The sequence below is a fragment of the Lynx canadensis genome, chromosome B2, assembly GCF_007474595.2.
Source record: "Lynx canadensis isolate LIC74 chromosome B2, mLynCan4.pri.v2, whole genome shotgun sequence".
In the NCBI taxonomy this organism is placed as follows: domain Eukaryota; kingdom Metazoa; phylum Chordata; class Mammalia; order Carnivora; family Felidae; genus Lynx; species Lynx canadensis.
In genome coordinates, this window is record NC_044307.1 from 144,014,825 (window position 1) to 144,028,053 (window position 13,229).

At 44.0% G+C, this 13,229-nt stretch overlaps 1 protein-coding gene across 1 annotated transcript in view; it reads left to right on the forward strand.

Moving 5' to 3' along the window:
• Positions 1 to 13,229, forward strand: part of FNDC1 (fibronectin type III domain containing 1) — an 80,280-nt gene that overhangs the window by 52,495 nt on the left and 14,556 nt on the right. The window contains exons 14-17 of the mRNA XM_032593271.1: positions 5,178 to 5,246; positions 6,821 to 6,994; positions 9,071 to 9,301; positions 12,749 to 12,857. Of these exons, the coding sequence (XP_032449162.1) occupies positions 5,178 to 5,246; positions 6,821 to 6,994; positions 9,071 to 9,301; positions 12,749 to 12,857 (583 nt within the window). The remainder of the gene's footprint in view (positions 1 to 5,177; positions 5,247 to 6,820; positions 6,995 to 9,070; positions 9,302 to 12,748; positions 12,858 to 13,229) is intronic.

Here is a 13,229-nt window from a genome sequence, read left to right on the forward strand (position 1 = left end):
GGGACTCCTGTAATACAAATGTTATTACATTTGATGGAGTCACTGAGTTATCTAAATCTTTTCTCATTTTGCGTAATTATTTTTTTCATCTTTTGTTCAGCTTGATTGTTTTCCATTACTCTGTTTTCTAGGTTATTAATTCATTTCTCTGCTTCTTCCAGTCTGCTGTTCATTCCATGGAGCATGTCTGTCATTTCATTTAACAAGCTCTTTATTTCTGTGATCCTTATCTCTGTATTAATGGTCTCACTCGTGTCTTCCACTCTTTCTCAAGTCCAATGAATATCCTTTTGATCACTGCTTTAAATATTCCATCAGGCATGTTACTTATATCTGTTTTGCTTAAATCTCCAACTGTAGCCTTGTTCTGTTCTTTCATTTGGGACTAATTACTCTGCCTTCTCATTTTGTCTTAGTCTCTCTGCCTATTTCTCTGTGTTAGGAAAGTCAGCTACATTTCCTGTTCTTAAGGGTAATGGCTTTATGAAGAAGAGTTCCTGTAGTGCCTTTAGTGCAGTGTTCCCTATTCCCCAGGGTCTGGCACTTCTGGGAGTATCTCCAATGTGGGCTGCATGTTCTCTGTTGTTGCTTCCTGGCCACTTTATCCACCAGGCCAGCCATCTGCAGTGGCTCTCTCCACCTGTTGTGGGCAGTGTTTGGTCCCTGGCCTGAATGTGGTGAGTTTTGACTAGGTGTGCTCTGGTCTGCTTGTGAAATGAGACCTGTCACCACTGCTGTAGAATTAAGTCCCTGCAAAACTCCTGGGTCAGGAGATGTGATGTTGGCAGGGGTTTGGGTTGGTCTTCTGGTGGAGGGGGCCACCATGCTAGGACTGAGGCAGTTGTGACTGGGAAGGGCAGTTCTTCCAGAGTGTGGGTGGCAGGGCTTGGCATAAGCAAGTTAAGTAGCCAGTGTCTACACTGTGCTGCTTCCTACAGGTGGGCCTGTGCTTATGCTGAGGGTTGGGGAAGGAAAATGGCACCTGCCAGTTCCTTTGTTCCTGGAGGGGTCTCTTTGTGAATGCTGTCTTTCTGGGATGTGCTCTGAGATGAGTGAATAACCTCCTCATTGTGTGCTTCAGGTGCTTTTCAGATCACTGTTTTCATGCTGTATGTCCATGGACTGTTTGTCTAGCCTTCTCTACAGGAACAGTCTCAATGTCCTCCGAGGTATCTCAGAGTCAAGCCTACTGACCTCTAAAACTCCAGGCTTTAAGGGGCACCTGGGTGGCTCAGTCAGTTAAGCATCTACCTTTGGCTCAGGTCATGATATCATGGTTCATGAGTTCGAGCTCCACATCAGACTCTCTACTGTCAGTGCAAAGCCTGCTTCAGATCCTCCATAACCCCCTCTCTCTGCCCCTTCCCCATTCTCTCTCTCAAAAATAAATAAACTTAAAAAAAATACCTCCAGGCTTTAAGCCATGCTGGTTTCCAAAAGTCATGAAATTTTGCTGCTCTCTTTCTTTGCAAGGCAATTGCCATGAGGATTCATTTTTCCATGCACTCCCCTGTGTGCTAGTCTGTCTCTTATCCTTCTCCACAACCACGGTTCCCTCTCCACCATAGTAGCCATTATCTGTTTCTCTCCCAAGCTGCATCTCTGCACTTTCTACCTTCTTCAATGTGGCCTCTTCTCTCTCTTTAGCTGTGGAGTTGGTTCTGCCAGTCTTCAGGTCGATTTCTGGGGTTTTTAGAATGATTTGATAGTTATCTAGTTGTAGTCATGAGATAAGCCTAGGGCCCTCCTTCTCTGCCATCATCTGCCTCTTCCCTTCATCACACGTCTTATATTTGCTTCATTCTGTCCATCTATAGGCTGGCCCTGTTGGCCCATATTCAAATTGTTATTCTTTATTGGGCTTCCTTCCACCAGCCTCCACTTGCCTGGGGATACCAAGCATAGTCCCTGCTTCATTCATCATTGGAATGAAACTTGTCAGGGCCAATGCTGGAGAGAGGCATAGGAGCAAGCATCTTGGGTGGGGATTAGCTTCTAAAGATGGCTTGTAATTTGAAAGATGGTCACAATCACTCTGGAAAATTCTATGCATTATATATGAAATGCAATGAAGTTTGTCATTTTTTGGTGTAACACCTTGTAGTAGCCTTGATATTTGTTCTGTAAATGTTGTAAAGACACTGAGAGCAGAGAGATGCTTTCAGTAAGAGACTCTGATGTCAGCTGAGGGACAGTCCCAGGGCTCCCCTTCACAAATGAACTGCAGAACCACCTGTATCCTGTCTCCCTGCCTCTTATTTGGCTCTCAAGTTTCTGTTTTTCTCATGCATCTTCTCTTTTGTGGTATTTAGTGCCGTCCATAATGAACATTCATAAGCACTGGGGCTTCATGTGCACACATCCAGTATTTAGCAAACAATATTTTGGTCATGGCATTTTGCAGCCTGGTAGCCTGAAATGCTCACTCTTGTAGTGCTTATGATCACCTGCGTTAGTGATCACTGAATGAATACCTTCCCTTCAAGACCCCCACTTCATACCCTCCACCCAGTGACCATTTGTTATCACATTCTGCTGGAAAAGTCCAAAAATTTTGTTTTTAGCCCTCTAATTTTCAAATCATCTTTTCTGGGGGCCCCTGGGTGGCTCAGTCGGTTAAGCCAAATTCGGCTCAGGTCATGATCTCGCCCCGTGTCGGGCTCTGTGCTGACAGCTCAGAGCCTGGAGCCTGTTTCAGATTCTATGTCTCCCTCTCTCTCTGCCCCTCGCCCACTCTGGCTCTGTTTCTCTCTCTCAAAAATAAACATTAAAAAAATTTTTTTTAAATCATCTTTTCCAATCCCAAAGTCTTGACTGCCCTAGTTAAATCATGCACCCTTTTCCTTTAAAATACTGCTTAAAAATAGTAGGAATAACCTGGTGTCATTCAATCATTCCAATAACTGAAGCAGTGTTTAAGTACTTCCTTATTTGTTATGGATGCTATATGTGTGTGTATGTATATTCGTGGAAGCACAAATGCATGTTATATGTTCATTTGCAGTGTTTTGTTGCTATTACTCTTCTCTCTCTCTCCATACTTGCATGCGCACACACCCCCACACAGACACACACACACACACACACACACTTTTTTTTTTGCTTGATATGACCCTCCCATTAGAGAATAAACTCTTTGCAGTGCAGGCAATGTCTTCTGCCTCATCTCACATTCTTCATGGTGTCTAATTATTCATGTTTGGTCGGTCTGTCTAAACAATATCTTAAGCTATAGGCATTCTCTGTTTTACTAACTGAGAAGTAAAAGCCAGTGATCTTTGTTTTTCAGGTTCCATTTCTACAGTGGATCAGATGATATCATGCGTGTGTGGAAATGTTGAGCCAGCTGAACATCTTCAGTCATTTGTAACATGATCTTGGGGCATGTTTCAGAAAAACATCAGTCATTATGGAAAGCTGTTCCACCCTCCCACACCTCACTCTCAGGACAGAAAACATAAGGAGAATAGTTGGAAATTCACTTGATCTGGACCAACTGTGCAATTTACAAATATTGTTGGTTTTCAAATAGCTTTTACCTTTTCTCGAAATTTCTACTCAGAATTTTTTAATAGTTTTGTTAAATATCTTTGGAGCTGAGGCCCTAATTCTTTGGTGACATCTTGCACTCGTGTTTTCTTCATGACCATTTGGATGAACTACTCAAGAGAATGAACCATACCACCGTGCTGGCGGCTGGCAGTTGTAGCTCTTTTATGTGAAGAGGTGGAAGCTTTTGATATTGATGCCGAGTTGACTTACAAAGCATCTAGTTTTATGTAGTTCCAAATGCTTCCAAATGGCGATCAGGTGGGACAAATCCTGATGGTCAGTTTTTTTTTTTTTTTAAATACACTGACATCTGGAAGTTTCCATTACTTGGAACCAAGATGGTGCTATTTTAGGAAAATTATGCCTGGCTTTATTTGATCTTAAGGGGGAAAAAAAAGAGCACTGAATCACTCAGTAGGATGTTTACTCTTGCCAGAAGACTGAATTGACACTCATTCAAGAAGTGATCCCAGTTTGCAGGTAAAAGGCATCATTTCTGTGGCCTGCGGCACATAATGCAATATTTTAGCGCCTCGAGAATTCCACTTAACAGTGAGAATCCAGCAAGGAAATGCTGTACTTTCCCCTTTTCTTCTTTACTCTGGGATGCAAAAATTATACAGTTTATTCATTTTTGATCTGGCTAAAGATTAAAATGGAAGAAACACATCTGAACCAATAATGAGGAGAAACAAGACTATGTTCTTAAAAGTTAAATTGACACAGAAAAGAAAAGTGGTACCAAAAGAAACAATGGCAAGATGGGCCCAAACTGGGTGATGTGAACTTGAAAACTGTCTGATTTGAACCAACCCAGAAGTAATTCCTCTTGGATCCAAGAATATTGACATTGGAATGACCTAAGGAAAAATTAGGTCTTAATAGTTGTTCTTGAAATGACAGTCCTGACCCCTGAAGGGTGGATGGTAATTTACAATTTCTGTCCTGCTGACATTCATTGGCCCCATCAGAACACACCAAGGGTCACCACCTCAATGGTAAAGCAGGTACCGGGGAATCTCACAGGCCCTGGATTGTGGGCTCCCCACCAGAGACTGGGGGGAGGTTAGAAGGGAAGCAGTGAAACACAGGGAACTCACATTGGTGTGGTTTGCCAAGGTAGAATGGAGGAGAGGCAGGAAATCACCCTGCTTCCGAAACATGTGAGCGTGGCAAAATCGGGTTGGAGAGAATGAAGGCGTGATGAACGAGGGAGTTCGCAGATGGGCTGATTTTTGTTGCCATCCTGAGCACCAATCTCCCACTCTTCCGCTTTCTGAGAATGTCTGTTCTCAGGCTTGTGACCTGCTGGGCCAGGGCCCTACCCGCAGCCTCCTGAGAGCTGCCTGGGCAGGCTGGAGAGTGGGCACTGTGTGCAGAAGCAAGGTCAGAAAGCGCTTTGTGTTGGAGAGCCAGCGTGCTGGAGCAGGCGGCTTTCCTCTGACCCCTAGGGGGCGTTCTGAGCACCCCTGTCCGAGTGTGAAGGAGAGGATTTCTGGGTGTCAGCATTCTAATGCTCTCCCGTCTGAGAAAGTTGAGCGGCCCTGGCCTGGTGACTGACCCCCTGGGCCCTGGACATGATTCCAAGCTGCAGAGAGGAAACCTTTCTCCTCTTTCTTCACTAGATGATTTCTCAGGATTGGAGACTGACACAGCGATACCCACAGAAGAGGCGTATGTTATCTATGACGAAGGTACTAACTGGTTTTAGATAGATTGGATTTGGATAATTTCTCTCCTTTTAATTACTGAGTGGATGATCTCAATTTTGAGTTTCCTTCAGACTCTGAGCTGCATGGCAGTGCTCGGGAAGGTGGTTTTACCCCAGCTTCCAAGTGAGCCCCCCATTCGTATTTGATCCAAAGAAGAACAGTGTGCTTCATATGTGACTACAGCCTCCAGACAAGCCCCTGTGCCCCCCATTGTCTCCCACCCCCCAGGAATTCTGGAGCTGCTTGTCTGGGCCTCTCCTTCGGCCACAATTTGTGAACCCACTTGGTTTAACCCACAGCTCTGCTTCCTCTCTTAGCTCCTCTCATTTCCCCCTTTTCTCTTCTTTTCTAATTATGTAAAAGATGCAGTGCTATAGAGGTGTTGATTTTTTATCACAGAACCTTTTCAAGTAAGGGTAATCTCATAAGAAGAAGAATGCAAAATACCTTGGATAGAGTCTGGAACAGTCGTTCCGTAAAAGTAACGAGGGCTCTTATTCCTTTATGACCCTGTGACGGTTCTGTGTATTTTATAAGTTGCCACAGCAGTGCAAAAACTTCTTGTGGGCATCTTGTTCCCATCCGAGTGCTGGCCTTTGACACTCAGGATGTTCTCGCTTTTGTGCTCCTTTGCCTGCTGTTATCTGTAGCTCCAGTGGCCTTAAACCACCAATGAGACAATAATGTCACCTTTGATGCAGTCATAATAAAGTTTGATATAGTGGTTTCATCCCACAGTTTAAAAAACAAAAAGAAAGAAAAAAAAAACAAATGTCAGAGAAAAAAGAAAAGTTTCTTAGCACCTTTGAAAACACTAAACTCCTTTCTTATTTGAGCGGTGGAAAGGAAGCAGCGTTTTCTTTTTTAAATTAAAGGATCAGGGGTGCCTGCGTGGCTCAGTTGGTTAAGTGTCCAACTCTTTCTTTGGCTCAGGTCAGGGTCTCACAGTTCATGAGTTTGAGTCCCTTACTGGGCCCTGTGTTGACAGTGAGGAGCCTGCTTGGGATTCTCTCTTTCTCTTTGCCCCTCCCCCACTTGCGTGGTCTTTCTCTCAAATACACAACAACAACAACAAAAAATGAATGTTAAAGGATTAATCCCACCTCCTCCCCAGAAAAAAAAAAAAGTCCATTCACAGAAGGACTAAATTTCTAAATTTCTAAAAAGTCAAGTTTATTGTCTAATGTGAATCTTCTATGACTCTAAAAGAGAAAATTACTTAGGCAGAGAATGGCCAGGGACCAGTTACAGGAGCATGCTAAACCAGATGAATTCTAAGGTTCTGTCCAGCTCTGATCCTAAAATCTCATTTTTCTGCTCATATATATTTCCTTTTCCTCTTCCTTTCTTTCATCTGCAGCTGCTTTTCCAAGGGGACTGAAATGGGAGGAATAACTGTTTCATTGGGAACAAATTATGTTCAGGCATAGCATTTATTTTTGGGTGTGTGCATGAGTGTTTTAGTCTCAAGTTGAATGTTAAGAAGGTGTCCCTTGGCCACTCATGGTGCCCCTTTTCTGGAAGTTCCCAACTGCAAAGCCTTCATATCATTTCAGATTATGAAGTTGAGACCTCGAGCCCACCGGCCACCAGCAGGCCTCCCACCAGCAGGCCTCCCACCACCAGGCCTCCCACCACGGCTGCGGCCCCTGAGGTCATCCCGACAGAAGGCTCCATTAGCTCCTTTCCTGGAGAAGAGTTTGATCTGGCTGGAAAGAAACGATTTGTTGGTAAATAGAACCTCCTTAATCAGAGAAACATGGGGTTTTAACTTTTTTTTTTTTTTACTTTGAGGAAGAGCATAACTAATTTCTTGGCCTGGTCAAGGCAGCCCATTTGGAGCAGAAACTTTCCCAGAGGGAAGTTTCCATTTGGGGGTGATTCAGTGAGTCAGTCCTGCTTGGATACACGTTAACTTGGTTTCTGCAGAAGTCAGGAGAGGGAAGTGTGCAGGAGAAAGTTCAGTATCCAATAGAGTAGAGCTTAGAGAGGCTGCCTCGTGTAGACCAAGAGGAAGGAACACTTTTAAACATCTTCAGGACCAGAGAACATGACTAGTTTTGTTCTAGCAACATTTCCAAGCCGGGGCTTCCACTAGGCCTCGCCTATGTGTTGCTTGTTAAGTTCTTCGTAAAAGACGAGCATCTTACTGAATTGAGCTACTGGTTCTTCTTACAATACCACAGAGCCAAAGTTCCTTCTCTTCCATTGTATCCTGTGATTTTCATTAGCCTCAGGGACTTGGGCTCTAGACGCTTACTTTATTCTTCTTTCTCAGCTATTAAACAATTTCAAGAGGAAATACTATTTCACTAAACTGTGCCTCAGTCCCTGTGGGAGTCTTCTTTTCCCATGCCCTTAATGAACTTCACTAACGAGACAGTTAGATTAATACGTTACTAAGTGGAAAAAAATATTACCAAGTGGAGACAGGCAACAGCTTAAACTAATATCACACTTTTCTGTTTCCAAAACAAATGTTCTGCCATAAGCAGAGAACGGCTCTCACCAGCCAAGATGTAGTACTGAGTGTCTAAACTTCATGTGCTTGAAGAGCAAGAATATTAATTTGAGGTAGCATTCCTGAGGCAAGTGCTAATGCTGGATCATGGCGTCAAGCAGCCTGGCTGAGTTCACCAAGTGTTCCGATCTTCCTCTCTGTGCTTCTACGACAGAAACGAAAATGCTTTCAGCACTGTTGTTTGCTGTTCCAGAGAACTTTTCTGAAGACTGAGAGGCTTGCTATTGTCTGGCTATTTTCATATGTCTGTAACTCTACAAAGCATAGTAGATTACTCCCCCAAATTTCCTGGTTAGATCCATCGACAAGCTCTCAAGGCCTAATTTTATCCAAATTATTGGAAAATGGAGGACCTAAAAATTGCTTTTAGTCCCAATGGCCACTAAGAAGGAGAGCCTGTACCAAAAGATGCAGTGGAACATTTAGAAAGTACTAGAAATTGTCGTCTGAAAGCACTTGAGAGTCTTGCATGTATAAAGCCCTACCTCCAGCTCCAATTCCTTGACATTTCTGTCTTCTTGCAGAGCATGTATGATAAAGAGGTGTGGCTAGAGGTAGAGTCTCCTGTCTGGCCCTTGTTTTGTGGGCCCTCTTGGCATTAGTGGCTCAGATGAAACATGAGATATCAGTCTATGCCCTGCTTTATTCCCGGGCCCTTGTAGCCACTGAGATACGTGTGTAGAAAAACCTTGAACCTGTCCATAAATGAGAGTTACTGTTACCGTACTTAGCAGTAATGTTGTAAAGACTGTTCAGGCCTGACCTTGTATAGATATTCCAGGTGGTCATGGGTATCCCTGAAGCTCTACAGAAGGCCACACAAGGACTGAAGGCTAGAAACGGTACATCTTGATCAGTGTATTTTTTTTTTTTCTGGTTCCAAGTCAGTCTAGGGAATGAATTGTGCTGAGAGAGTTCTAGAGCTCCAGTTAAGTGTCAGCTGGGCCCGATTCTGACCTTTCCAAATGTCTGGGCATACACATGGCGGAATGCTGCAGACGTATACTATGTTGAATTACAGTTTGGGGATCTTTCAAAATTACTTTGAAGACATAGTCATTGACGTTCATAGAGTAACAGGATCTTTTGAAACCACTAGATTGGAAGATAAAAATGCATGGATCCATTAAAGAGAGCTAAGCATGTGTTTCTGAGTTTAGCAGGTCTGGAGCCTCTGTCTCACCGAGAAAGGCTGAATCGTGATGGCTCCATAGAGCAGACATTACGTTTCTGCCTCTAGGGGAAGCTTTCAACAATACAATTGGGTATCTCTTTTCTTTTCCAGCTCCTTATGTGACATACCTGAGTAAAGACCCATCAGCCCCATGCTCTCTGACTGATGCTCTGGATCACTTTCAAGTGGATAGCCTGGATGAACTCATTCCAAATGACATGAGGAAGAGTGATCTGCCCCCTCAACATGCCCCCCGCAACATCACTGTGGTCGCTATGGAAGGCTGCCACTCATTTGTCATTGTGGACTGGGATAAAGCCACCCCAGGAGATGTGATAACAGGTGTGTCCAAGGAAGATGCTCAGTGTTCCCGTTGATCTGTAGGTGGAAAATACAGACTATAAAGGATGAATAAGTGATGGATAAGTGGATGGATGGATGGAGGAACATATGGATGATGGATGGGTGGATTGGATGGATGAATGCAAATGCCTCCTTTTAAAAAGATGAAATAGGGGCGCCTGGGTGGCTCAGTCGGTTAAATGGCCGACTTCGGCTCAGGTCATGATCTCGCGGTCCGTGAGTTCGAGCCCCACATCAGGCTCTGTGCTGATAGCTCAGAGCCTGGAGCCTGCTTCTGTTTTTGTGTCTCCCTCTCTCTCTGCCCCTCCCCCATTCGCACTCTCTCTCCGCCTTTCAAATATGAATAAATGTTAAAAAAAAATTAAAAAAAAAAAGAAGGAAGAAATATAGGCAAGAAGGAAACCTTTGTTGAGTAGTATGAAAAGCACTGGGTGGAAGTCTAGAGTCCTGAATCTTAGTCCCAGAATGGATTACAAGACCTTGAAATAGCTACTTAATCTCTTTGGATTTTAGTTTCTTCATATGCAAAATATGGTTATATCTCTAAATTCTATAACCCTGCAAATGGCCAAGGAGTCCACATAGCCATTTGTAAGATCAGATCTTGCAGCACAAGTGATGAAAAACCTCCTAATGTGCACTGCCCCATATGAGAGTCAACCTTGGGATCAAGACTCTGTCTCTGGACTTAATTCAGACATGATGCCTGTAGAATTGTAGAGGGCATGTTTCTGGACCACATACTCTTGTTAATATGAATCCCAAAGCTCCCTGGAGAATTCGGTGTCATCACATCGTCATATACCCTCCACCTAACCTGAAACCAAACCTCAGTGCCCTAATCCCAGGTACTCATGCCCCTAGCATAAATAATGTAGGTGAGGTATTTATAGGGCCTTGGGCATTTCCAATATAAGGCTGTGCCACTTGCTGCTGTATTCATAACCATGGAACATTTTGGTGCATGACAGCCCTGCAATGTGCAGGAAAAGCAACAGACCTCAAAAGGCTAAAGGAAAAAATAGTTGGAGCTCTTTATCAGTAAATGAATCAAGCACCGGCCATCGTTACGTACAACGTCACTGTGAGCACACATGGCTTGCCGTCACTGTCATCAGAGGAGGAGGAACTCCTGTGGAGAGAGCAGCAGCCTTTCACAAGTTCTCCCACTATATTTGTTGAAGAAAGCAAAGAATGCATTCCTCCAGGGAACAGTGTGGAAAGGGCTTTGGAGCCCAGCACACCTGCTTCTGGTTCTGGTGTGCCCCTTGGTGAGCTGTGTGACTCTAATCCACTCTATTTATGCCACCAAAATAGCTCTTGTGAAAATAATCAGTCACAGGTAGCTTGCCTCTTAGATGCAGTCGATGCTGTTGCCCTTCTCCACCTCCTTGACTTGTGACCTGATTTTCTTAACCTCTGAGTCTCTCTCACAGGCTTGTCTGCTTTGCCCCAACAGTAAATATTGGAACTTCTTGAGATTTGGCCCCAAGTCCCCTTTCTTTTTTCCTCTAACTTCTCTCCCTCCAGAATCTCACCCAGGAATGTGGTTTTAATTCATCTTGGAGATGAATCATTCATTGATAGCTCAAGGCTAGGCCTGCCTGTCCTCAAGCTTCAAACGGTAAAATCAAATAGGCACTTGATGTCATAACCAGGATGTTTCCAAAGCATCTCTGACTCAGCATATCCAAAATCAAGCTCATGATCCTTCTGATACCCAGCTTGCTCATCTGTGTCTCCTATGTCAGAGAATGACCCCACTCCCCACCCCATTTCTGCAAACATGAAGCTTTGGGATTGTCTTCAAATCTTCTACAGTTTCTCCACCATATTCAGTTCATCACTCAATCCTATCAGTTTTACCTTCCAGGCTTCTCTTGAACTCATCCATTTCTCTCCATTAACTACCACATGAACCTGAGTAATCTGAGCGTTACCACCTCTCACCTGGATATGACAGTCGCTGGCTGGCTAGACCACCCGATCCACACCCCATACCTGATTCATTTTACTCTGCACCAGAGAGAGGCATCAAAGACAGTCTGGTTGTGTCTCCCTTTTGAATGAAAAGCAAAAACCTGTGTGACCTAAGGACACTGAGTATTTTCTCTCTTCTGTGCTTCTTCAGCTTCATCTTATGCTGTCCCCACCCCCATCACTCTGAGACTCCATCTCCTGCTGGTTCCTCGGTCTTCAACATCTTTCCTGGTCTTCCCTCTATCTGAGCCCCTCCCCCCACCTCCTACCCTGCACCTTGACTGCATCCCATCCTTCAGTGTTCAGCCCCATTTTCATGACCCCAGGGAGACTCTGCCTGCACACATCTCCAAATGCATGGACTGCCCCTTTGTGACTCTCATCACAACCATATAATTCTGCCTGTGTGTCTGGCTTGCTCCTCCTTCAGGTTGAAATAAAACGAGTCACTGTTTTATCTCCAGCACGTAATATAGTATATGACAAATAGTAAGCACATAGTAAATATCTATTAAATGAATTAATGAATGTGAACTTGGACAAAATATTTAACCTCCCTCTAAGACTCTCTTTCTCTGGGGATAGCAATGCCTACATACTAGAATCAAGAGAATTAATCAAAAGAAAACTTGATTGAACGTGTTTAGAATAGTGTTTGGAACATAGGTGGTACCTGACAAATATTTTCTTCCTTTGTGTATGGCATAAGAGACTCATGTAGAGGATGCACTGCGCTGTGGCATGAACTTCACTTGGCCTTCTGAGGCAGCCTTGAAGCCTTGGCAGATGTCATGGGCCCACTGGGATCCATTCATAGCACATAAGGCAGAAAGAACCACCTGACTAACTAAACTCACTAAACATCGAGGTCAAGGGCAGGCACAGATATTCAACAACTAGAAATCAAAGGAGATCCTTCACCAAATGGGTGAGGAGACCGCTGTGAGTCTGGGGTCTGTCAGTCCCCCACACATACACGTGAACACGCACGTGTGTACACACACACGCAGAATTCACCATCAACAGTTTCTTGGTTTCACATGAAGGACAACTGCGTATATCTCTGCCAGGAAATTCTCAAATACTCATGTAGGTCACTGATTTTTCTTCTGCTGCCTTTTTCTCTGTGCAGTCAAGGTTAGTCAAGGTGATTAGTCCTGACAAAATGAAGAAGGCCAGGAAATGTGGGAGATAAAGAGAAGGAAGGGAACCAGCAGTTGTGAAGAAGTATGTTTAATTTTGTTATCCATATCTGAATTCACCAGAAGGTACCAACATTATACCCCATCCAGATGCAGCACGCAGCTCTCTCTCATTCTTGAGCTTTTCCCACAGAAGGGAATGCCGCTGTGCTGTTGCCTCTTCCTTGTCCTCTTCCAGGGGCATACCTCATGGGTGATGTGGTTCATTGATGCTCAGTGGGTTCTTCCTTATCTCCACTGGCAGGTTACTTGGTTTACAGTGCCTCCTATGAAGACTTCATTAGGAACAAGTGGTCTACTCAAGCTTCTTCGGTAACTCATTTGCCCATTGAGAACTTGAAGCCAAATACAAGGTATGATGTGTTCATCATTAAAAAGAAACAGAGAGAGGGGTGCCTGAGTGGCTCAGTCAGTTAAGTGTCTGATTCTTGATTTTGGCTCAGGTCATGATCTCATGGTCATGAGATGGAGCCCCTCATTGAGCTCTGCACTGAGCATGGAGCCTACTTAAGATTCTCTCTTTCTCTCCCCCTCTTCCCTTCCTTAGCTTGCATAGGCTCTCTCTCTCTCAAAACAAATTTTTTTAAAGAGAGAGAGAGACCTGTATGTGTGGTCACAGATATCCTCAGGTTGAAAATGAAAAGATCGATGAATAGGTTTTATGATTTCTGTTGCAGTCTCTATTTACTTCTCATAGAGTTTCCAGGGATGCTCACTGTATGTCA